General features: G+C 42.8%; 1 protein-coding gene across 1 annotated transcript in view; it reads right to left on the bottom strand.

Annotated features, from left to right (window-relative positions):
* TMEM132B (transmembrane protein 132B) overlaps nt 1-25,710 on the bottom strand; it is an 857,592-nt gene that overhangs the window by 309,094 nt on the left and 522,788 nt on the right. Inside the window, exon 4 of the mRNA XM_073627958.1 lies at nt 11,743-11,929. Within this exon, the coding sequence (XP_073484059.1) occupies nt 11,743-11,929 (187 nt within the window). The remainder of the gene's footprint in view (nt 1-11,742; nt 11,930-25,710) is intronic.

Genomic DNA, 25,710 nt, shown 5'->3' with positions numbered 1-25,710 from the left:
CTCTGTGGAGCCTGATGTAAAGGAGAACTCTGTGGAGCCTGATATAAAGGAGACCTCTGTGGACTCTGATGTAAAAGGAGAACTCTGTTGACTCTGATGTAAAAGGAGAACTCTGTGGACTCTGATGTAAAGGAAGAACTCTGTGGACTCTGATGTAAAGGGAGAACTCTGTGGACTCTGATGTAAAGGAGAACTCTGTGGACTCTGATGTTAGGGGATCTGGAATAAAAAGAAAATCTGATGTAGGGGGTCTCTGAACACCAGAGCCTCCCCCCTCTTACACAACAATCCCAGTCCCTCCTTACAATAAGGTCTGCATAATTTCCCCTTACATCACAGTCTACAGTGTTCCCTATTTATATCAGGATCCACAAGAGTTCTCCCTTGCACTGTAAAGGGGAATTCTGCAAACTCTGATGTTGTAATGGGGAACTCTGAGGACTCTGATTTAAAGCGGTAGTAAAGGAATTTCAAACAAAAAACAAAAACAAGCCCTGCAAGGTAAAGCCATAATGTGCTAGTATGTACTGCATACTAGCACATTATGAAAGACTTACCTTAGAATAAAGCCCTCCAGCAGCATGCTGTCACCGCTGCAGATGGTTCCATCTTCACTCGGTCTTCCTTCCCGGTTTGGGGACTCCGGCTGTCTGACTGGATGATCCGCGATGACATGCATGGGAGTCTCTGCAGTGGCACACAGCTCACAGTGATATCATCCGCTGCTGCTCAACCTGTGCAAGTTTAGGAGATATTCATTTTCCAAAAAAAAAAAAAGTCTACTACCGCTTTAAGGGGGAAGCTGGATTTTCTGATGTGGGGGGGGACTCTGGTGACCACAGACCACCTTCCACGGAGTGAATACACTAACGTGGGGGGGTCACTGATATAAGGCTTGATATCAGTGCCCCCCTTACCTTTGTGTATTCACTCCCCCCTTACATAAGCGATCTGACCACCCCTCCCCCCCCATAGACTGTGTGACCTTGTGTCACACTGACCTCTGTAATTGCTTGCCGAGTACAGGGCACTGAGAGTAAGCTTTGCCTTTGCCTCTTCCAACTCCAAGTCCCAGGGCAGTGCTCCTTGCATTCAAACTTGCATTTCAGAAAAGGTGCCAAACACCATGACGTCACTATGCCTACCCCAGCTGTCCTTGAGCACACCCTGAACTAAAAGTGTAGCACAAGCCGGCGGGGACTCTTTTCGTGCTGCCCCCCTGCAAAGTGCCGCCCTAGGCCTGGGCCTTGTCAGCCTAGGCCAAGATACAGCATTGGTGTCACCATAACTCCAGTGCTTCTGTGCTCCAACAGTGCCAAAACAAACTAAAGTGCTTCAAAAACTCCACATAAGGCCACTTACCAGAAGCCTAGACCTCGCTGCATAAGAGGTATAACAGCACTTTATGAGAAAAGACATTCAGATCCCTGATGGATGGATTTCTCCCATATCTCCCACATCAATGAGAGCTTGAGGTATGGATCAATGACACATATAGAGGAATCATAAGAGAAACCTCATAGCGTAGTAATTCAGGATAATGTTTATTAAAATATAAAAGCAGGTACTGACAAACATCGGCAAGATTTAGACAGATCGTTATACCACCTCTCTTCCAAATGGACACTCGTCCAAATGGACGTGTTGACATCACAGTTTAAGCTCTGCTCTTGGGCGTTTTTTTAAATTGGACAAACACAGATGGAGATTAATTGGACCTTACTTTCCAAGGCCAGGTAGTAATTATGTCCTGCAGCACTTTCATGTTCTGTGAAATGTTGTGCATGTGCTGGCTATAGATAATATCCTAAGATGGAGATGGGAATTATCCTCTAGATGGGAGTATAGCATTTGAAAGGATGGTGAAGGTACAGGTACAGAAATTCTAACTGGTCCTGTGCAGGGTACAGCAGTAAGAATTTTTACTAACATTTTAAAAATAGATGAGGATGCTGATGAAGGTGTGGGATCTAAGATGTCTGTTGAAAGTACCCTCACCCTTTAACACCCTGTAGCAGCCCTCACTACATGAATGCCTACAGGAAGTACTGGCTGCTTTTATCCAACTTACATACCATGCCCTTCTATACACACCATGCACAAGGAATTTAACTTGTCTAAAAAGATTTTTCTTTGCAGCAAAACACATTTGCAGTGTCACTTTGCAGATAGGAGTGAGAGCTACAGCTTCAATGCAAAGTGGGAGAACATCAGAAGACTCACAAGAATACGTGGTGATAGTGGACTACTTTTTACCGGAGACCTGTATGTGAGGTATAATCCATCACCAGGTGCATAGCCCTCAAAAAATCCCTGATTTCGAGGGACTGTCCCTGATTTGGAACAATGCCCCCCTGTCCCTCATTCCTCCTCATTTGTCTCACATTTTGGTCTGATCTATATAGTTGATTATATAAAATGCACTATTTATCTTTTAAAAAGTGTTTCACAGTGCTAAACCTTTTATCCAATCTCTAAATTGCTGCATTTGTAAATGTCAAAAGCCAGTAGAATAGAATAATAGTTGTAAAAAAAAAACAAAAAAAAACCTGTTGGTTTAACTAATCGTTCTTTTTGTATAATTCTTTAGGGGGCGTGGCAGGGTGTATGGCCTGTGCTTTTGCTAATAGGTGTCCCGCGTTCCCATCTCAAAAGTTGTATGCAGGTGCACTAAGCGGAAGACTATTAAAGACATTTTCTATGATAAGCAAGAGTTGGACTGTAGCATCTTTTGACTTAGCATAGTAACACAGAATCTATTCCTCCATTTCACCAGGAGTGGGTGCAACTGCAGTGCCTCTGAAAATATATCATATTTCTGCATTTGTATATCATAGTGTTCTAAGAGCACAATCTATGCCAGTAAAATAAAGTGTAGAGGTACGATTTTCATCTTTCCTTGAAAGCAGATTTTAACAGTTTTCATGTTGTGCAGAAAATAAATCTTCATATCCTATACACTATACAAAACATATAAAATAATTTCAACATTTCAAAAAAATTGTTATAGAGCATCCAAACGGCTCTCCTGCCAGGACTTTTAGGGTGAAAGTGCTTGCACGATCAGAAGCCAGAGTATATTCAGCTGTTACTAGTCCCATACTCCAGGGAAGACAGTGCCATTTAGCACCCCCAACCTTCTCCATCCCCACTGTTATAGAGTAACTCCACTTTTTTTTTGAGAAAAAAAAACATTCACCTCTGGGTGATCTGTGTACACTGCAAGGATTTTAACAAACTTTGATGCAGATTCCTACCTTTTGTTATTCTAATGAAATCCCTGTTTGTTTGTCTGTGTCCATGTTCAGAGTGAATCAGCTGCTGCACACGTGGGGCTCTAATGCGGAAACTTGCAGAGTTTGCATCCCTCACCAAAATCTCACCAAAAATACAATTTTTGTTGAAGGGGATGATCAATTTCTGATTTGTATCTAATTCCGCATACACACGGTTTTGCCATCAGAATAAACTCCGAAGGTTTCTCTGACGGAACTCCAACAGAATTCCATTCAAGCGGTCTTGCCTACACATGGTCAACCCAAAGTCCGACCAAAGTCTGACCGTCCAGAACGCGGTGACGTAAGGCACGTACGACGGGACTAGAAAAAGGAAGTTCTAGAACCAGTAGCCAATAGCTTCCATCTCGTACTTGCTTCAGAGCAAGCGTCGTTTTTGGTCCGTAGGAACAGCATACAGACGAGCGGTTTTCCCGATAGGAATTGGTTCCGTAGAAAATATTTAGAACATGTTCTATTTCTAGGTCCGTCAGAATTTTCGAAAAAAAAATTCCGATGAGGGGCCCACACAATCCGAATAGATGATGAAAAGCTTCCGTCGGACTTTTTCTGTTGATCATTCCGCTCTAGTGTACGCGGCTTTAGTGCAGACTTCTGGGAAAATCATCAAGCCAATCACATAAGCAGGAAATTATTTCTGGGAGGTGTTCAGTACACCATCTGTGTACAGAGAGCCCCCAGGTAGTCATATTGCATTGCATTTTACAGAAAATGACATCACTGAAGATTGAAAAGGAAAGGTGATTTTTAATGACATTCAAACACAATATGACTGTTGCAATTGTATATGCCATATTATTATTTTTTTTAATTTGCTCTTTTTTCCCACAAAAGTGGAATTACCCTTTAAACTTACTGAGAAACTTCTTCACTGCAAGCTCTACACAGGAAAAACAGAGAGCACCAGAGGGTTCCATGATGCTTTTTTTGTGTATCCCCTTCCCTTGGTAATGTGACTTAACTGCTCACATATTGAAGAATAGAGGAGGATGGACTGCACTCTGTAACTGTAGGTGGTTATACCAGGCAGCACGGGGAGGACATTTGGAATGGTACCCAAGATGCTGTTTCTATACCATTGTTAGTTCAAATTATTACAATCAACCTTATGGTCTAGATACTGTATATAAAATCTGTAAATGGAATCAGGTTTGCATTTTCGTATTTTGGGGGTTTATTGCTATACATTTTCCCATGTGTTTTAATACATTACAGGAATATATAAATAAAACAAAAAAAGCCTAAGAGTGTTAATGAAAGGAAAATGCAATCTCCATACAGAACTACATTTTCTAGATAGGGTACTGACCACTGAACTTGCCATTCTAAGTCCACATGGTATCCCTTTAACTAGAAAGAAGGAATGCTTAGTTCTGCTCTAAGCCTTTTTTTAAAAGTATTCAATGTATGCTCAGTAATTATTAGCACAAGGATGAAAAACAAAAGAAACAGTGGTTCTGGGTGGTATAGAGATATACAAGGTCTGAAATCTTAAAAGCACAGACAGTCCTGTACCGCATCATTAAAGGACATTAGCAGAAAATCGTCTGCAGCGGACTATTATTATTATTGTTTACTCCAGGAATGAAAAGTCAGAAGAAAAGTACTACAGATCTTTCACAGCCTATAATAACTATGTGGTTGAAGATGACCTGCGGTAACCAAGTCATTCTGACCACAAGGTGTGAAACCTTTGATGCATTTTAATTATTTCTTGCAAGTACATTTTAGACAACGTGACATAGGAGCACAAAACAACTTGTCTCCAGTCATCTGTGTAGATAATATGTTGTAACAGACACAACGTAGGGGCTCATATATATATTCGCGTCTGAAGACTAATGAGTCTCTTCTAATAGTACCTGAAGAGGGATCAAAGCTACGTTAGACTTGCCAACATGAAACACTCATCTGGAGAAGTAAGGTCCCAGAGTCGTTTCCACCTTTGTGATTTCCTAAATTTGTCATCTGATCTTCAATTTTGTATCATGAATATTTTGCTCTTAGATGTTGCAGGGATTCATTAGTGAAGTCACTTTAAATATGAATAACTCTCTAAGAACATTAGTAGCAACCTGGCACAAATGAGGATTGTCTAGTGCACTAAAGAGTTCAAAAGAAGGGATGCCGCATGTACTTTTTAGCGGCATGCCCACTCACTCAAACACTGCCAGATGCTACATCCCCCAGTGCTGAAATCACTTTTAAGTTTTGTGTAGAAATACACAATTAACATGTGGCTAAAAGGCTTCTCTCACCAACAACCAAGAAGTATAAAAGTTAAGGTAAAGTGCAGGATCTGGCAATCATTGATTGTGATTGGCTCTCACTGGCTATCCATTGCTGTACATAGATCCACTGAAGTGCTGGTTTATATCCTTGGCGGATCATGCTGCAGCTAACAAAATACTCCAGTCCCCTATATTGCTGGATTATGCGTGCCTGTTTTATACTGTATGTCTATAAAACTGTTCAACAACACATCTTCCCTTGAAACAGTATACACATACAGGCTATAGTGTGAAGGGATTAAACGAAATTACAAAAAAGTTTCAAATTAAATGAGTGCATAGCACAATAAAGCCTTCTTAGAACAGAAGATATTCACATATCTCATTTTATCACATCCCAAAAACAAGAGAACTATTTCTCATTTTAGGACAGTGAGCATAACCACCAGAGAAGCCAGATACACATCTAGAACTGCTGGTATATAGTACAAATATACCCTTATTTAGCTAGTTCAGGCTTTTTGGTCATCATCAGTGCATTGTATTGAAACTATGGCTTCCACAAAGTAGGGCTTGTGGCCCAACAATACAGTATAACCATACAGGATATAGTGGGAAGGGACCAAAGGAATAAATAAGCCCTGCAACAGAATCAGTGTATTACACAATAAAGCCTTCTTAAAAGAGAAGTATGGGAGTCGGGAACTTTGCACATTCATACTTACCTAGCTGGATGCAGCATACATCTGATGCTGTATCTGGCTGCATCTGTCCTCCCGCTGGCTCTAACAGTGAGAACCGACCAATCAAACACTGCCGATCACTTGGTCCTCAGAGCTCCCTGAGCAGAGAGCTGGTGACTGTCAGTCACCAGCTCTGTGCCCCCCCCCCCCCGCACACTCACTGGAGCGCTGAGCTGTGGAGGGGGCGGGTAGCGGTCGGCTCAGGCTCTCAGCGACTTCAGCCCGCTGTCTGCTGAAAATGGGTCACAAGAGTGCAGAACAAACTGGACTTCTATGATCCACAGGAGAATTACATCCAAACAAGCAGAGGCGGCTCTAGGCTTCCACAGGAGAATTACAGCCAAACAAGCAGAGGCGGCTCTAGGCTTTGTTAGGCCTTAGGCAAAACTTAGACATGAGGCCCCACTCACGCCCATAATGGGAAAAAAATTCAAGCAATAAAAATGGCTGCAGAAAGATGGACAGATCTAGCACACAGTTCATCAGCACCACTTCCAGGGCACCCTCCTCACCCATCAGACATATGCAGCCAATAAAACGTCTGGGAACCAGCAAGGTGACAACCCTTCTAGGAATTTTCCCTGTGCCTTGGGAGAATGAGGAGGGGTGTCACTTCTACATCCACAGGGGAAGGAGAGTGGGGGGATCCCAGGACAGCGGAGAGAGAGAGGGGGGAGGGGGGAGAGAGAGGGGGAGAGAGAGAGAGAAGAGGGGAGAGAGAGGGGGAGAGAGAGAGAGACGGGGGAGTGAGAGAAGGGGGGAGAGAGAGAAGGGGGCGAGAGAGAGAGGGGGTGAGGGAAAGAGAGATCCCCAGCTCTGTCCCTGTCTGCAGCCCCTCCTATGCCCCATGTCCCAGTCTGCAGTCCCTGTCTGTGGGAAGTGTGTGATGCTCGGGACCTTCCATGCCAGCGCCAGCAGCGTGCAGGGTCTGTTCTTGTTCTAGATGGGGACAGTGTTCTGCTCCTTCCAGAGGATCTGTTTGGTGTGAGATGGAGTCGTCCATGACCACCTGCATCTTCTGCCCATTCTCATTTTCTGGCCCCAGTCAGCCTGTCCTGGGAGGTCTTCAGAGCTCTTCTCCCTTCAAGGCTATTGGTGCTTGCTGCCCTCGCTGCTCTTCTTCCTTGCCAGGCCCGCACTGGGACAAAAAATTAGGCCCAGCATTTTAGACTGAGCAGCCCATGATACGCTCCCTTTCCCGCTCTCCATCCTCACAGATCCCCTGCAGCAGCCGGCGGGAGAAAGGAGGGGGAACCTAGCAGAGCTGCAGGGAGTGAGGGGGGCCAGAAAAGAGCACAGGGGTGGTGGAGAGAACTGAGGGAAGTGGAGAGAACTGGGGGGCGTGGAGAGCACTGGGCGGGAGATGGAGAGCAGGGGGAGTGGAGAGCAATGGGGCATTGGAGAGCACAGGGGTGGAGAACTTGAGTACTGGGGGGAGCCAGGGGTGGAGAGCACGGGGGCGCAGAGAGCACTGGAGGGGCTGGCGAGCCCTGGGGGGAATAAGAGTGTGGGGAAGCGAAGAGCACTGGCGGGAGCTTGAGAGCACTGGGGGGCAGAAAGAACAGGGGTGGAGAGCACAGGGTGGCTGGAGAGCACTCTGGGGGAGTAGAGAGCACTGGGGGGGTGGAGAACAGAGGGGTGGGGGCTGGAGAGCAATGGGGGGAGCTTGAGAGCACCGGGGGATGCCGGAAAGAACGGGTGAAGAGCACGAGGGCTGGAGAGCACTGTGGGGGCGGAAAGCACTGGGGGGAGTGGAGAGCACTGAGGGGGGTGGAGAGCACAGGACTGGGGGCTGGAGCGCCGGGGGGATGCTGGGGAATAATGGGGAGAGCTGGACAGCACAGGGCATGGGAGCCAGAAAGAACAGGGGTGGAGAGCACGGGGGGCTGGAGAGCACTGGGGGGACAAGGAGCAGGGGGGAGCAGAGAGCACCGGGGGGGGCGGAGAGCACTGGGGGGGTGAAGAACACAGGGGTGGGGGCTGGAGTGTGATGTGGAGAGCTGGAAAGCACTGGGGGGCCAGAAAGACCAGGGGTGGAGAGCATGGGGGCTTGGAGAGCACTGGGGGGGACAAAGAGTAGGGGCAAGTGGAGAGCACTGGGAGGGAAACAGGGGTGGGGGCTGGAGAGTGATGGGGAGAGCTAAAGAGCACTTGGGGGCCAGAAAGAACAAGGGTGTTGAGCACAGGGAGGCTCGAGAGAGCTCTGGGGGGGACAAAGAGCAGGGGGAGTGAAGAGCACTGGGGGGTGGAGAGCACAGGGGTGGGGGCTGGAGAGTGATGGGGAGAGCTGGAGAGCACTGGGGGGCTGGAGAGCACTGGGGGGCAGAAAGAACAGGGGTGGAGAGCATGGGGGCTGGAGAGCGATGGGGAAAGCTGGAGAGCACTGGGGGGGCAGAAAGAACAGGTGTGGAGAGCATGGGGGGCTGGAGAGCACTGTGGGGGGCAGAGAGCACTGGGAGGAGTTGAGAACACTGGGGGGGGAGGCTTGAGAGTACAAGGAGGGAGGCTGGGGAGTGATGGGGAGAGCTGGAGAGCACTGGGGGGGGCAGAAAGAACAGGGGTAGAGATCACAGGGGGGCTGGAGAGCACTATGGGGGGTGGAGAGCTTGGGTGTGCTGAAGAGCACTGGGGGGCTGGAGAGCACCATGGGGGGTGGAGAGCACGGGGGGCTGGAGAGCACTAGGGGGGCTGGAGAGCACTGTGGGGAGCAGAGAGCACTGGGGGGTGAGTGGAAAGCACTGGGGGGGTGGAGGCTGGAGAGCACAGGGAGGGAGGCTAGGGAGTGGTGGGGAGAGCTGGAGAGCACTGGGGGGGCAGAAAGAACAGGGGTAGAAAGCAGGGGGGGCTGGAGGGCACTGAAGGGGCATGGGGGCAGAGAGTACTGGGGGAGGAGCCAGAGAGCACAAGGAGAGGCTGGAAAGCACAGAGGGGATAGCAAAAGAGGTTGGATAGGAGGAGCGGCGGGGTGGCTACATACAGAGGAATTGAGATTTCCATATTCCTCCATGCAGCCACTGAATGCGCACTTCTCCTCTCCCTCCTGTAAGCATTCAGTGGCTGCATGGAGGAATATGGAAATCTCAATTCCTCTATATGCAGCCGCCCCGTCACTCCTCCTATCCAGGCACTTTCTCATCGGTTGCAGGGGGGTCAGCCAGGCAGCCTCAAAGAGATTGGAGCTCTGGCCTTCCTCTTCACAGCCATGGGCACTGCTGACTCAAATAGGCCGCTGGGCAGGTGTGGAGCGGCCGGGTGAGCGGCGCGGGCTGAAGGAACAGTCCCAGCTGCCTTAGGGCCCCACATGGACATGCTGCCCACACGTCTTGTGGAGATGGCACCTGGAGCCAGGTGACGTCATCCGGACACTGTCGCCACCTAGAGGCCTTTGCTGTCCCGCACCTGCTGCCACCGGAATGGACACTCCATGACGAGGCCACTATTGGCCAGTACCCGATTGGTCATCACTGTCAGTCAGCCCCCGGGCCACAGAGTCCCAGCGGGGGTAGGGTGAGCCGCCGGAGCCATAACTGATGTTTGATCACAGCCAGATTAGATGGCCGCGAGGCCCCTGTGAATGTGAGGCCTTAGGTGACCGCCTAATTTGCCTAAGAGAGCCACCTCTGCAAACAAGCTTTATTAGATTTATGCCGTGCTGCCACATATATGTGCACAGCCAAAAGACTCAATTTAATAGAAAATAGCAGCTAAGGTATTGACAACTGAAGAGCTAGCAATCAATCCATTGTGGTGGCCAGATATTATGTCTTAAAAGGAAACATGGGCATGCAAATCTGTACACACAGGCAGGGCACCTAAGAAAATGTACCCAAGTACTGCAATGTAAAGAACTAAAGCTAACTTTGTTAAAGTAGATGTAAACCTAACCACTTAGATGTCATATAAGCTTTAACAGCTGGCAATAGTGATATAAAGGTGCCTGTTTGGGCACTTTGTGTTATGGAGTGACAATGCTCCACTCCTGTCTCCAACAATCCCCTGCCTGCAAATCACCCTGAGACATACCTTCACAAAGTCAAAAATGCTCTGTGGAAATACACATGCAGCCAGGTTTCAGTGAATTTCATGTAGACTCAAGGACAGGCTATCAAAAAATTGCAGCCAGAAAAAAAACAAGAAAATATGCCCTGTGAAAACACACCTGCAGATGGTTGTCATTAAAGTATATGAGAATGCAGAGACAGGTTGTAAAAAAATACATTGCAGTCAGAAAAAATATGAGATATGCCCTTTGAAAAAGACATACAGTAAAACCTTGGATTGCGAGTAACGAGGTTTACGAGCGTTTCGCAATACGAGCTGTTTTTTTTTTTCTTAAAATCCTGACTCGGTTTGCAAGCATTGTCTTGCAAGACGAGTAGAATTCAAGCCTCTAGAGTGTGCAGTACCGCATTTGGCCAGAGGTGCAAGGGGGCCGGTGACGCTTGGAGACACTCAGAGCCGCTCGGAGACACTCGGAAACACTTGGAAACACTACGTTCTCGAGGGTCTCTGAGTGTCTCCGTGCATCTCCGAGTGGTCTCCGAGCTTCTCTGAGTGTTTCTGAGTGTCTCCGGCGCCCCACCCCCACCTCTGTCCACATGGGGTACTACATAGACAAGCAGTGGCTGTGGAACAAATTATCTGAGTTTCCTTTGATGCCTATGGGGAAACTCACTTTGATATACGAGTGCTTTGGATTACAAGCATTCTTCTGGAACGGCTTATGCTCATAATCCAAGGCACTACTGTACTGTATTCATCTTATGTTTGTGCATGTGGGGAGGCTGTATATGAGCTCCCGGACACACACCAGCCACATAAAAATGTAAAATGCCTTACCTCCCTCAACCCTAAATTCCCTAAGATACAAAGCTTTTTGCTATCTAAAGAACATTCAGTGAATGGTTTATATCTGCTTTATGAAAAACAATGCCCTACACTAAGCTTTATTATTAGCAGTACACCCTATCCTTTTACGAGCACAATTAAACACACTGGCAATATTGCTGCTTGGAAATCTGCCTTTTTCTATTGAGAGACTGGCACATAACAAAATCCCCATTATTGGCTATTCTAACCCATCTGACCTAGGTTCTGAGGCCAGGCAGTACATTATTGGTAATTTTTTGCTATGGTGGTGAATGACCACATTAGTTTGCCACGTCCATGAATTGCAAATGGGTTGGGTTCATTTCAACCCTGACCTCAACCCAAAGATCATTCCTATTGGGTAAATGTTTTAGAGACTTATTGAAACAATTAAGAGAATATGTTTTAACTGAGAAAGAGCTGCTATCAAATATAGAATAACAATCGATCACCTTACCTTTAAATTAACATGTATACATCTATCAAGAATTCCACATAGTTTGTTTTGTCACTACAATGTACAATAATTTGACAAAATCCATAAAAAAAGATTAAAACCGAGCACAAGCCAGAGACAGAAAATTAACATAACATATACTATACCATTGCTATAGGAACAATCCCTGTAAATGCTGCCTGGCTGACAAAGATTTCGGAAATCACAAGTTCACTGACAGAGTCTTCCTCTGGGTATTCCACCTGCCATGTAATCTGCTGGGCTCCAGCCAAGCCACTGCCGATGTCCATTTCAAAGTCCATCTGCAGAATTTCATAAAGCGAGTCGTTGGCTCTGAAAGAAATTGAGAAAATGTCACTGCTTGAACAAAGCTCTCACAAGCATAAATAACAGCCTAACCTCATGGTAATGAATTAGCATGGATGTTCTATCTTTACTGCAGTGATCAAAGCATAAATCATCTAATCAATTCTGCAATAGCTCTAATTTATCACAGGTGACTCACGGTCCTTTTTTCTATACCTGTCTGAAAGAAGCAATCTTTCTAATTAGTGTGCTTGCCACACTTTCCTATTAGGAGTCAAGCTACACATTCTCAGAAGGCCTTGAGACATCAGCACCTTTTCCAGTGTAATTGTTACTAGAAAGTCTTGTCGGATTTGTTTGGGAAGTATTCTTTTATTGTCCTTCAAGTACAGTTTGGATCTGTCATTTATCACTCCAAAAGTTGGACAGCATACAGTGCTGCTACATCAGTTATTAAATGGGTAGGAGCATTTATAATGTACAACTACAGCAGTTCCACAAGTTTCTTAGAGTTCTCTGTAACTTCCATGGGCCCTGATGTTCACGGAAGCCACGGTGACGTGGGATCACAGCATTAACTGCAATTATATCATCACAAGTGCGTATAAGAGGATTTAACACATGGATTCTGTGCATAAGCAACCTTCCAAGGGAACATCACTTTTTGCAGGGTTCATAGGATTCCCTCCCTATTCATGATTCTCTTTGGAAATAGTTCTCTAAACACTAAACTAATTTTGTATAATTACCTCCACTCTTATACGGATGATGTGATGTTTTCTCTACATTCATGGATGGTCTTTTAATAGATAGAATACAAGCTTTTCTTTATGAAACCTATCTAGTAATGAACTGTAAGCTCTTGTGCACACAACTATACAAGAGGACTGTAACCTCTAATAAAAGCATCCATTCCTGACAAACTGTTAAGGCATACTGTAAATACACATACAGAAGTCAACCTTCATCAGTGGCTGAAACATAGATTCTGGGACTGCACAAAAGTAGTCATTTGTCACTTCTGCTTTAGTGTCAAGAGTAAAAATGCCTTAAGCACACAAGCACACATTTTTTCTTTTCACCGTATGCTTGTAAGAAGAATCATTATGGCAAATCAATGGTACTAGGGGATACCATAGTGACCTTTAACTTAAAAAAAGGATGGAAATTGTGGTAACCCACAGTAGCCAACTAGGATTTTTTTTTTTTTTTTTTTAATTATGGAACATGATTGGCTGCTTTTTGCACACAACTGTGAGACATACAGCATTTCTCCATAGGGATATGTTTAAGGTTCATGGCAAATTCTTGGCATTTACAGTGCCTTGAAAAACTATTCATACCCCTTGAAATTTTACACATTTTGCCATGTTACAACCACAAACATAAATGTATTTTATTGGGATTGTATGTGATAGACCAACACAAAGTGGCACATAATTGTGAAGTGGAAGGAAAATGATAAATGGTTTTCAAAATTAAAAAAAAAAAAAATATGTGAAAAGTTTGGCGTGCATTTGTATTCAGCCCCCCCCCCCCCCCCCCCTTAGTCAATACATAATAGAACCACCTATCGCTGCAATTACAGCTGCAAGTCTTTTTGGGGATGTCTCTACCAGCTTTGCACATCTAGAGAGTGACTTTTTTGCCCATTCTATTTTGAAAAATAGCTCAAGCTCTGTCAGATTGGATGGAGAGCATCTGTAAACAGCAATTCTCAAGCCTTGCCACAGATTCTCAATTGGATTTAGGTCTGGACTTTGACTGGGCCATTCTAACACATAATTATGCTTTGATCTAAACCATTCCATTGTAGCTCTGGCTGTATGTTTAGGGCCGTTGTCCTGCTGGAAGGTGAACCTCCGCTGTCTCAAGTCTTTTGCAGACATTTTTTTCTTTTAAGATTGCTCTGTATTTGGCTCCATCCATCTTCCCATCAACTCTGACCAGCTTCCCTGTCCCTGCAGGGAAGCATCCCACAACATGATGCTGCCATCACCATGTTTCCAGGTGGGGATGGTGTGTTCAGGGTGATGTATAGTGTTAGTTTTCTGCAACACATAGCATTTTGCTTTTAGGCCAAAAAGTTCAATTTTGGTCTCATCTGACCAGAGCACCTTCTTCCACATGTTTGCTAGAGTATGTCCCCCACATGGCATCTCACAAACTGCAATCGGGATTTCTTATGGCTTTCTTTAAACAATGCCTTTCTTCTTGCCACTCTTCCATAAAGGCCAGATTTGTGGAGTGCGCAACTAATAATTGCCTGTGGACAGATTCTACCACCTGAGCTGTGGATCTCTGCAGCTCCTCCAGAGTTACCATGGGCCTCTGTGCTGCTTCTCTGATTAATGCTCTCTTTGCCCAGCCCGTCAGTTTAGGTGGGCAGCCATGTCTTGGTAGGTTTGTAGTTGTGCCATTCTCTTTCTATTTTCAGATGATGAATTGAAGGAGTGCTCCGTGAGATGTTCAAAGCTTGGGATATTTTTTATAACCTAACCCTGCTTGAAACTTTTCCACAAGTTTATCCCTGACCTATCTGGTGTGTTCCTTCATGATGCTATTTGTTCACTAAGGTTCTCTAACGCACCTCTGAGGGTTTCACAGAAAAGCTGTATTTATACTGAGATTAAATTACACACAGGTGGACTCTATTTAATAATTAGGTGACTTCTGGGGGAAATTGGTTCCACTGGATTTTAGTTAGGGGTATCAGAGTAAAGGGGGCTGAATACAAATGCACGCCACACTTTTCACATATTTATTTTGAAAAAATGTTAAAACCATTTCTCATTTTCCTTCCACTTCCCAAGTATGTGCCACTTTTTGTTGGTCTATCACAGAAAATCCTAATAAAATAAATTTACGTTTTTGGTTGTAATATGACAAAATGAGGAAAATTTCAAGTGGTATGAATACTTTTTCAAGGCACTGTATTGGGTTCATGAATCACAAAATTTTTGAAAAAATTTGCAGGTATGACACCAGACATAAACAGCAACCGATACTGTAGTGCAGGGCCTTTGCTCCTGGCCAGCAGAGTCACAAAAGCCTAAAATTTGAAGGGGTTGATGAGATTAGGGTTCAGTTTGAGACTGGGTTCAAAGCAAATCCAAAGCATTTGCAGTTCATAAAAACGGAGGAGGCCACTCGCAGACAAAGCAGCCAGGTACCGATAATGTACTTCCTAACCTTTGACTTGCTAGCTTAGATGGGCCAATAATGGACGCTTACATAGGTGCCAGCCCCCTCAAATGAAAGGGCTACATTCCAAGCAGCTATTTTTCAGTGTGTCTTGGAGTCGATAGTAAGTAGGGATAAACTGAATGTACCTGGGTTAGGTTCAAGGTGGGATTGACAAACATTACTGAAGTTTAGGTGTCAAATCTGAACCTCACTGAAGTCAATGGGAACCGAATGTTAAAAACAGTAATGACCATTTTCTAGGCTAATATGAAAGAGATTGTCAAACAAATTACATGGAGAGTTAGGCACTGCCCTGAGGAACATGTTCCAAAGTAAAGATTTCATTTGGCAGTGAGCAGCAACTTTGAGCCAACCATAATAGTGAGCCATGACAAGCAGGGGACTAGCAACATGATTCCTTTGGTGTTCCTCCTGAATCACACACAGCATAGTATGATAGACCATGCAATGAGGGCAAAGCAATAGGAGGAAAAAGAGAACTTCTTGCTGTCTCAGACCCAACAGGATCCTTTGCCTACTGCCTCCATCCCTAAAGGAGAGGCAGTAGGCAGCAAAGCAATACGAGGAGTAAGGTTAGGTTGCTGGACTCCTTCGTCCTCTCCTGCAGGCAAATTGTGGTGAATGATCTTTTTCATGCTTTGCTCAACATCCCGAGGATTCAGGGCCATGAAGTTGGTGAATAATTTTTTGGGTGACCACCCTTTTGGACCTCTGATAAAAAGGGAAAATGGTAGATCTAATGCCAATCCCAAATGGAGTGTTTATGATGCCACTTGGAGGCGGTGCTGTGGAAAAACCTTTTGACATTTCTTAATAATAGCAAGATCAGCTCTTATGCCAAATGTGCCGCTGATCCTTAGATCCCTCAAGTGAGTGATGTACATAGGGATTTTTGGAGAGGGAAGCTTTGTAGATATTTAAATAGAAAACTAGGATCCAACAGGGTTAAATTAGTAATAGGATGTTAGTCTGTGTTTAAAATAATTTTTTTCACATCCCTTATGTTATGTTATTATGTTGCTGTGCAATTTTGTAATTTATTTATGCAATTTTCAGTTTTTTTCTATTTTCTGTTTTTCTTATAGTGACTTGTTTGCTACAAGATCCTATGGCTTAATGGTTTAAAATGTTACCATGTGTCTTGTATTATAGGATGAGTGTTACCCTGTCCACCATAAGGTGCAAGGATATTTAGGTGCTGTTTATTATGTAGCAATGGAGTGACTAAGGCTGTTTAGGCTGAAACCCATAACGTGTTATTAAGATGTCTCAGCAATGCTTTTAAGACTTTTTTTGAACTACAGGGGACAGAACGGACTGCAGGCAGCACTCACAGGCAGCACCTCAAATGTATAATTGCAGACTACTTGGGGTCCAGGGCAGATGAGGACCCCATGGAATAATTGGTGTCCAGACTGGACCAGGTGCTGGGGCTTCTGGCTTGCCCTGCTGTCAGTGTGCTTCTGAGAGGACCTTCAATGCCACAGTTGGATTTGTTGCAGAGAACAAAAGTTGAATCAAAATAAAGTAACAATTATCAGCTGATTTACTGTTCATCATAAAATAAATCCTACTTTTAATCAGTATACAATAAGTTATAGTACTTTGCACATTATCACTGTAGCTCATACTGCTTTTTAAAACAAGTTCAACGGTCTCCAATGCTGTTTAGGCATGTGCGTAGCAAAAGTCTGGTCTACAACACAGTTCTCTATCTTTGCTTCCATGCTTACTGTGCAGTACAAAAACTTTTACAGCTGCAACTAGTTTAGAATGATCACATTACAATTAAGCTTCATGTTTGCCTATATTAACAGATAATTTAAATATTGCAAAGGGCATTCTTGCTCTGCAAAGGGGCAAGATTTTTTTAGGTTATTTGGGTTACAAAATGTCTAACATATTTGTGGGATGTAGTTAAACTTCACTTGAGATTGTGCTATCAGTTTTATGTTTTCAGAGCTCTATGACAGGTACACTTTAATCATCATAGACCTGGAAACTGTAAAACATCCTATTTCTTTACACCATAAGAAAGCTAATATGTATTCCTTTGTGGCCCATTGCTGGCTGCCCATAAGTCTCTGCAAATAGCTTATTACATTCACAGTGCTGTGGAAATAGAGCTTTGGGAATATCACATGGTCTGTGAGCAAACTGAAGTGAAGCTGTTAATGAAGTCCCTGAAATCTCTAACCATGTTCCCCTAAAGGACGTTAAAAAGAGCTTTTTCCATAAAACACATGTAAAATAAACTAGGAGAATCCTGTTTATTCACTGTGTATGGAGAGTCTAAGACTGAACTATTGCTGTAGTGCTCTGCTGTGATATTGCACAGATATCTTAATATGCTTACTTTTCAGTTTAATTATTAAAGGAGACCTGTCGGGATAAAATTATGGGAGTTACCATTGCAGAATTGTGCATTATGGTGCAAACTTCATGGTTGCCATCTAAATCCTTTCTTTACTAAATCATGCATCGCTAACTTGAACCAGCTTAAAAATCACAATTATCCAAATATTTAAATAGTGACTGTGGTATTAGGAGGAAACTATTTAAAGGATAGGTTAATCTTTTTATAGCATGTTACACCCATAATTCAGGTGTAACATGCTCCAGGCCTGCCCCCCCCCCCCGCACCCTCGATCCCCTCTCCCTGTGACAGCGGGTGGGGTTTATTCTCCCCGCACCCTCTGTCACAGTTTGAAAATAGCGCAGCCGTGTGGGGCTCCCTCCACACAGCCACGTCCTTCATTCACAGTAATCTGTGATTGAGAGAAATACAAATACCGTCAGCCATTGCAGCCGACGGCTTATAGTTCTCGATGGACTGTGAGGGCGCTGATGAGTGCTCTTGTAGTTCATTCACAAGCTCTGCAGCTCGTAAACAGTTAGCCAATATCTGAGGTATGGGCTGAAAAGATTTAAATGTGTTTCTAAGTGAATACAATGTACAAAGATATGGATAATGGTAGTGACATAGATGGACTGGTGTCTTTTTCAGCCTTACCAGTTATGTAACTATGTAATCAAGAACCCCGAAACTTCACTGGTTGCATGTGCTGATCAGTTACAGAATAAAGCAAACATATGCATGACAGTTACCCTAAACACATATTGGCAAAGGCATAGGCTTTGTTACTTTCTTTCCCTTCAAAAAACACATATACATGTGCATGCAATATCACATGACAACTATTCAAAACCGTGTTTTTGTATCTGATGGATACATGACTCAAATTTGTTGGTATGGTTTACTTTACTCCCTCATTCTTTGAATTATGGGTTTGAGTTCCTTCAATTATGTGTGCTATGTATACCAATTAGTCATATATAACCAGTACAGTAAAACCTTGGTTTGCGAGCATAATTCGTTCCAGAAACATGCTTGTAATCCAAAGCACTTGCATATCAAAGCATTTTTTTACAGGGTATAAAAGAGAAGAGAGGCACCTTTAAGTGTAGCAATAAGTTGCTAAATGCTGTACCATCATTAAATGTAACCATATTGCTACACTTAGAGGCTCCTTTCTTCTTTTTTATACTCCAGTTGTGCCATGACGCTACTCTTATATCAAGACATTGTTTGTATATCAAGGCAAAATTTATTAAAATATTTTGCTTGTCTTGCAAAACGCTCCCAAACCAAGTTACTCTCAAACCAAGTTTTTCCTGTACTAAGATCATAATGAGTGGGTTTTTAGCAGTAACCAAACCTGCCTTGTTACTCCTCCTACTGCATAGAAGCCAAGAAGTCTTCATCTTGCAATGATGAAGCCTAACATGCCTAAAACAGCTGCATACAAATTGAACACATTGCTTTACATTTTAGGCTGCAACAGTGCAGTTCTGAATGCAGATTGAATGATTAAGGGATGATCTGAATAAATTCCTTGTTTTTTGATATGCGATATAAGGAACAATATGAACATGCCTTCTTTTTTAGGATGTGAAAGCTATACTACAAACAGTACAAGAATATTAACTATAAATATCTTAGATCTATACCATGGCGTAGCTTATATTTTTGGATGTGTAGTCTAGATAATGCTTGTTCGATCTGCTATGTACTTACAGGAGTACAAACATACCTTGCCTGATTAAGAGGCATTGAATATTTACAGCTAATCTGTTATCTGACAAAGAGTTTTAGACTAATTCCACGTTTTCCTGCTCTTATCAGTGGCTAACATGGTACAGTGCAACTCTTAGCTGCATAACCTACTTCTATAAATAGTACCAGATGGACCAGGAAGTGCTGATTTGAGTAGAACAGACCACTTAAGCTGTCTTAGCTCATCAATATAAACCATAAAATGCAGAATTGTATGAGCAGTGTTTTAGAATAACAAGGTCCCTTAATCCACAGACATATGCCAATTATGATCTCCAAGTGATATCATTTCACAAGCATATATAAAAACAGTGCGAGATGAGCAATGACACCAATTCCGTTCTTAAAAGAAAGCCATTCTTTGCAGTTAGGTCAGGGACCTAATCTCCTTAGATAAATGAGCTCTTGTGTATGTATTAGTCAAATACATACTTTTGATAGTCCTCTTATAGACACTCAGAGCTGGTTTGTTCAGAGCACAGGTGTGATCAAATGTTATAATTAGATGTCATTATCATTTTGTTTTTGAAAAAGGAAACGTTCGGAAGCAGCATGGTACTCTGTCATTTTTGATATCTAAAAATCTGTCTGCTTACTGTGCTTCACAGGATGTCCTCCACTGACAAGGACATGATGTTCACGTAAGTGCATGAAAGTTCATATTAGAGATAAGCAGATTCCCCAAGGTTGAACAACGAATAATAATGTCACTTCTGGGTTTTTTGTTTTTAAGTGAAGAAGGCAAGATTGTTATTAAAAAGTGGCGTTGCACTTCAAAAATAATGAATAACTGCACAGACAATTCAAATTCCACTTTCATTACTTTTCCACAGTTTAGTTGTTTTCTAAGGAATAAAGAATCTTTTCCCTTTTATTCCTGAGTTTGTCAAAGTTTACATTTTTTAATGAGAAAATCTGTAGAGTTATTTTGAATATGCCAACTTTGACCAAAGAATGTATTACAAAATCAAAACTTACAAATAGGCAATTTTGTGTCTCACACTGACTCTTCCCTCATTTGAAAATATAATTAGTCTGTTTAAAATTAAAAGTACTTTTTTTTTTTTTTTTCTAGTTTTGGATAGAATGGATAAGGGTTACAACCTCTAACAGTACTGTATATTTTTTTTACTGATGTTCGTGTTTCCTTTGTGAAGTTCCACTAGTACAGCAAGTAAGGGAAAATCCAAAATTTTACAATTGTCACTGGTTTAACAGTAGAAGAGAAATCATCCAGGGGGTACAACTGTTCTGGTGACAGCTGTCAAAGGTGTAATTTTTCTTTCCTTTTTGCTGTGTTAAGGAAATGAAGGTAACACTCTGTTGTGAGGGCACAGATTGCAATAAAAGCCAAAAAGAGTGTTTTGACCTTCCCACACACTGACCATTCATCTTCAGTGCAGCTGAGGCTGCAGAGAAAGGGACTGGGGAATCTATGTCCTCAGTCCCTTTCTCTGTCTCAAAAGGGAAATGTCAGGGGTTTGTTTAGATTCCCGATATCTCACCAAAGCCACCCCCCAACAGGGCTGATAAAAAAAGAAAGAATTGTAATAAATACATATTTAAAGGTTAAATTGTAAAAATAATAAAAAATTAAATAAAAAAAAACACTGACGCCGTCCACTCCCCCCCCCCCCCACCCCAAAAAAAGAAGATAGCATTGTAAAAAATAATAAACAAAATAAATTATAAAAAATAAAATTGTAGGAACAAATAAATTAATTAAAACTACTGACACAGTCCACGCCTCATCAGTGCTTCATATTAGTGCCTCCTCATCAGTGCCACCCCATCAGTGCCCTTCAGTGCCGCCTCATAAGTGCCCATCAGTGCCACCTATCAGTGCCCACCAGTGCTGCATATTAGTGCCTTCTCATTAGTGCCTTCTCATTTTCTGAAAACAGGACACAATCTGTTTGTGACAATACTTTAGCCTGGTGATTGGCTTATCAGCTACTGAGTTCTGCATTGTGGTAGGCAGGAGAAAAAATAGGCTGAAAAAAGGTGCATTTTGTAGGACATCAGTTTAATGAATTACAGAAATCTGTGTGATATGTCCTATTGAGGATTTACCTTTTTGAATGTAGGGGAAGAGATGTCATCGCTCCAGGAGTGTTTAGAAAAAGTAAGGTACCCCTCGGTTCGGAAGCCGTGGGTGCTGGCAATTGCTTGATAGCAATGGACAAGAATAGATTCTGGACAGCTGCACTCTTGAAAAAATGGCTTTGTTTTATTATAAAAATTCACATCAAAGTCAGAGATAACAGCAGACAGGAGAGAGCTGACGTTTCGCACTAGCGTTAGTGCTTACTCATAGCTAACAATCACACAACAAGGAATCGAATAAATACCTTCTCTAGTGTTCACCACATGTGACTCAGTGATTAACTGATGACTCAAACTTTTAGTGAGCACAGGTATAGGTGAGGATATATTTTTAGGGGGTGTTACCCATGATGATTAATTATGGACCTCACCTATACCTGTGCTCACTAAAAGTTTGAGTCATCAGTCAATCACTGAGTCACATGTGGTGTCTACTCTCCTTACAACCCTGTTCTGCCTCCAGCATATTTTGCACTGAAGAAGATCCCGCAGGTACTGTAGCTGCTGACCTAAAAAAAAAAAAAACATACTTACCAACCCATGAAGCTGAACTATGTTGCCCTGCTGAGTTTTAAAAACACATACTTACCAGCCCATGAAGCCCAGCATTGTTTTATTCACATCAAGTCTTCACAGCTTTTGCAATGCCTCTCGGATCTTGGCAAACAGTATTGGGACAAAATAGAACAGGTATATAATACGGTAGTTTCAATAGATTATGAGCGGACACCCAAAATGGTGTTGCTTTCAGTAATCCCAGGTACAATTTCCTCAATTAAGAAGTCATTACTCTAATTCTTTCTTGATGCAGCCAGAGCTCTGATACCAAGACTCTGGCAGTCTGCCAAATCCCCAACAATTGGAGAATGGGCAATAGAGATGTGCTTTTTAATGAGGATGGAGAAAAAAGTTGTACAACAACATGACAGACATGAGGTCTTTCATTAAAGGTGTACCCCCTGGATAAAATATATGGAAATAGATGATTTTAGGACCTCAATGTAAAGGTTGTATCTGTGAAATTGATTAAGGTGGTAAAGTGAAATAAACACTCTATTTTGATATGCCTCTCTAATGCCCCGTGCACATGATCTGATGGTGGGAAACTTTGGATGTGAGCTTGATGTCGGAAAGTCTGACCGTGTGTATGCTCCATTGAACATTTGCTGTCGGACTTTCCGCCCACAAATGTTTGCTAGCAGGTTCTGAAATTTTCCGCCGGAAAATCTGATCGTGTGTACGGGGCATTATTGTCTGTTTGTTGTTTGTTTGTTTTTTTTTCTCTTGTTTTGTTTCATTTTAAGGGTGTTCAATAGAGTTTTAGGAAAAATAATGATGATATTAGTATTCATATAAGATGGGGAGGAACGATATATAATAGGCATGTATAGAAAAATATATGACTAGACTTTATCCATGGATATGTTTAGGGAAGAGGAAATATGGATACTGAAGGATTTTTGTATTCTCCCCTTTTATCTTTTTTTTTTTTTCTGTTTTTTTTTTAACTTTTTTCTCTGTCAATAAAAATGTAATAAAAATAAATTGAGTAAAAAAAAAAAGTCTTCACAGCTTTTTTCCCATTTTGAACATCATGTATCCCAGAAGTCTTTAGGCAACCCCAAGGTAGATAATATACGTTTAAACTTTTATATTCCCTGATCATAACCCAGTGGCTACTTGCAGTAAGGGCAGATGTTTCCTGGTGTTCTTTGCTGACCCCTTGATGATTTGTTGGAAGATCCCATGCATGCAGTTGGTGCATAATTTTCTGGTGCACCACTGAGGGGTGATCGAGCTGTGTAAGCTACAGGTCACTGTGGGTATAGCTCAAACAGGGCTTTGGACAAACTGTGTGATACATGCCAGTACTGCCGCATAGAGTGAGTTACAAGCTTCTCTATACCTGGAAGTAGCAAGTATTTTCTTCAGCTCCCTGCACTGAACGGAGTGGTGATATATTGAAGAAAATGTGTATGTAAAAAATGTATATGGTGTTTGAGAAAGGGGGTCTAAGGCAAAATGTGTTGTTTTGCTTATAAAAGACCAAAAAAGTTTTTCTTATTCTAGAATAGATTGTGGTCAAGCCCACAATTCCATGCTCAGGGCTGTAGAAAAGAGAGGTGGTATATTAATGCCCTTGTTTTCAAACTAGCCTCTTCAAGGAAGCTGCCCATAAGCTAATGAGAGGCTAATGAGCAGAGAAAATTAGCAGAAAGCTTTGCTCATTCGTATCAGTATCTGCATTTACTAATCTGAAGTATGATAGAGGATTCTACACACACAAAGCTTCATAAGATAATTTAACATATGGCAATTTGAGATGGGTTACTAGCCAAATCATTTTTTCAAGAGACCAAGTACAAGCACCTGCAGTAATAAAGATACGTTTACAGGATATTATCAGGCACTATGGCAGAGAAGACTGGAGTAGTTCACAAACAATTTGGCTCTTTGATGGTGTAACTGTCTGTGCTCAATGACTACCCGATGATCTACATCCTCTCTACTGCACCCAAGAGAAGAATTGTATAGCTCATGGTTTTCCTAATTATTGCCTTTAACCTACAAATCCATAGCACGATCGGTAATATTTGGAAATGGGTATGTCACTGTTATATATAACAAAAATTGCAGGTTGGAACTTCCTGCATTCCGGGGACTTGCAATGAAATGTAGTTTTAATAAATGTAGCAGCTACGATTTAGGACTAAGATTTTTCAACTTAGACACTTAAAGATGTGTTTGCTTGTTCTACATTGTGTGTGTGTCAACTCCTTCAGACATAAACATCCCCTTCTGCTCTCATTAATGGTTATTCAGTATTTTGTGGGAAGTAGGTATTTGAAGCTACAAATGTAAAATGAACTTTGCCAATGCTGACAACAAAGCTCTGTGCAGTCATATTGGATAGTTTGGCTTTACACAACAGGAGAGCATGAAGAAAAAGAAAATTGACCAACGATTGCAGGAATCAGTACATTATTCTCTCATTTTCTATGTTTGCCTATCACAAACAGTTTTTGGAACAAATTCATCCTAGCCTCTTCTATATGTGGCAAACATATCTGATCCATAGCAATTCTGCCCTACAATTTCTATCACAAATGCAGCACATCTTCAATCTGCATCTATTTTCTGCAACAATCAAGGCATTTTGTGAAATAACTAGTACTCATACAATGAGCCACTTTCAAGCAGTAACTATCACATAGATTTCTAAGTTAATAGGTGTGGCTGGTTTTGGAGTAGAGTATGGATTAAAGAGGAACTTCAGTCTGCTCACATAATTTGTAATAAAAACATCTTTGCCATTCTGAACCTTCCCTTCAACCACTTGCATATTAGTTTATATATAATGTGATTCTGTACTTGCCAAATATGCTGCAGAACTCTCCCTCCACTAAGAGCCCTTTCACACTGGGGCGGGGGGCGGCGTTTTACCGTCGGTATGCGGTATGCGGCGGTATGCGGCCGCTAGCGGGGCGGTTATGCCCCCCGCTAGTGGCCGAGAAAGGGTTAAATACCACCGCAAAGCGCCTCTGCATTGTCGTGCCGTCCCATTGATTTCAATGGGCAGGAGCGGTGAAGGAGCGGTGTACACACCGCTCCTTCACCGCTCTGAAGATGCTGCTGGCAGGACTTTTTTTACCGTCCTGCCAGCGCATCACTCCAGTGTGAAAGCCCTCGGGGCTTTCACACTGGAATGCAAGCAGCGGCACTTTCGGGTCGGTTTGCAGGCGCTATTAGCGCAATAGCGCCTGCAAACCGCCCCAGTGTGAAAGGGCTCTCAGTCTGGCTACATCCATTTTAACTGTGGGCAGCTGAAGCTGCTGCCTGTTCACTTGCTGGATGTACACAGAAACACAGAAGCACACCTCCAGCTCTGCAGCCCTGCAGCTCTCATTGGCCCTTATGACTCACCCCCCCTCTCTTCCTGGCAAACTCTCACGAGAGTGAGAGAGCTGTGCATGAAGTCATAAGCCTAGGCTAATGACCAGGCTGTATAAGGTATTTACTGGCAGAATTTTTTTTTTCTAATATCCAAAGTTAAAACAACAAGGGCAGAAAATTTAATAGATGGAAAGTTGAAAAAATGACTGAAGGTCCACTTTAAGTAAAGTTACTTACCCTTACAATCAGCTTAACTTTAAACATCAACTTTAACCTTAAAGGCTAACACCACCTTTAAGACCATGTTGCAACCATATTTAGGGTGTATATCTATTAACATATTTAGGGTGTAACATGTGACATAGTGCCAAGAGGACCCCCAAAAAAATGGAGCATGCGTTATTCTACTCTGCAGCAGCTGTCAGGTTTTAAATCAGGTGAGTGCACACTCCTTGATGGATGCTAATCATCCATTCACTCCCTT

Source organism: Aquarana catesbeiana, linkage group LG01 (assembly GCF_042186555.1).
Source record: "Aquarana catesbeiana isolate 2022-GZ linkage group LG01, ASM4218655v1, whole genome shotgun sequence".
Taxonomy (NCBI): Eukaryota; Metazoa; Chordata; class Amphibia; order Anura; family Ranidae; genus Aquarana; species Aquarana catesbeiana.
Note: the sequence above shows the minus strand (reverse complement) of the source record. Positions and strands in the feature narration are given on the sequence as shown.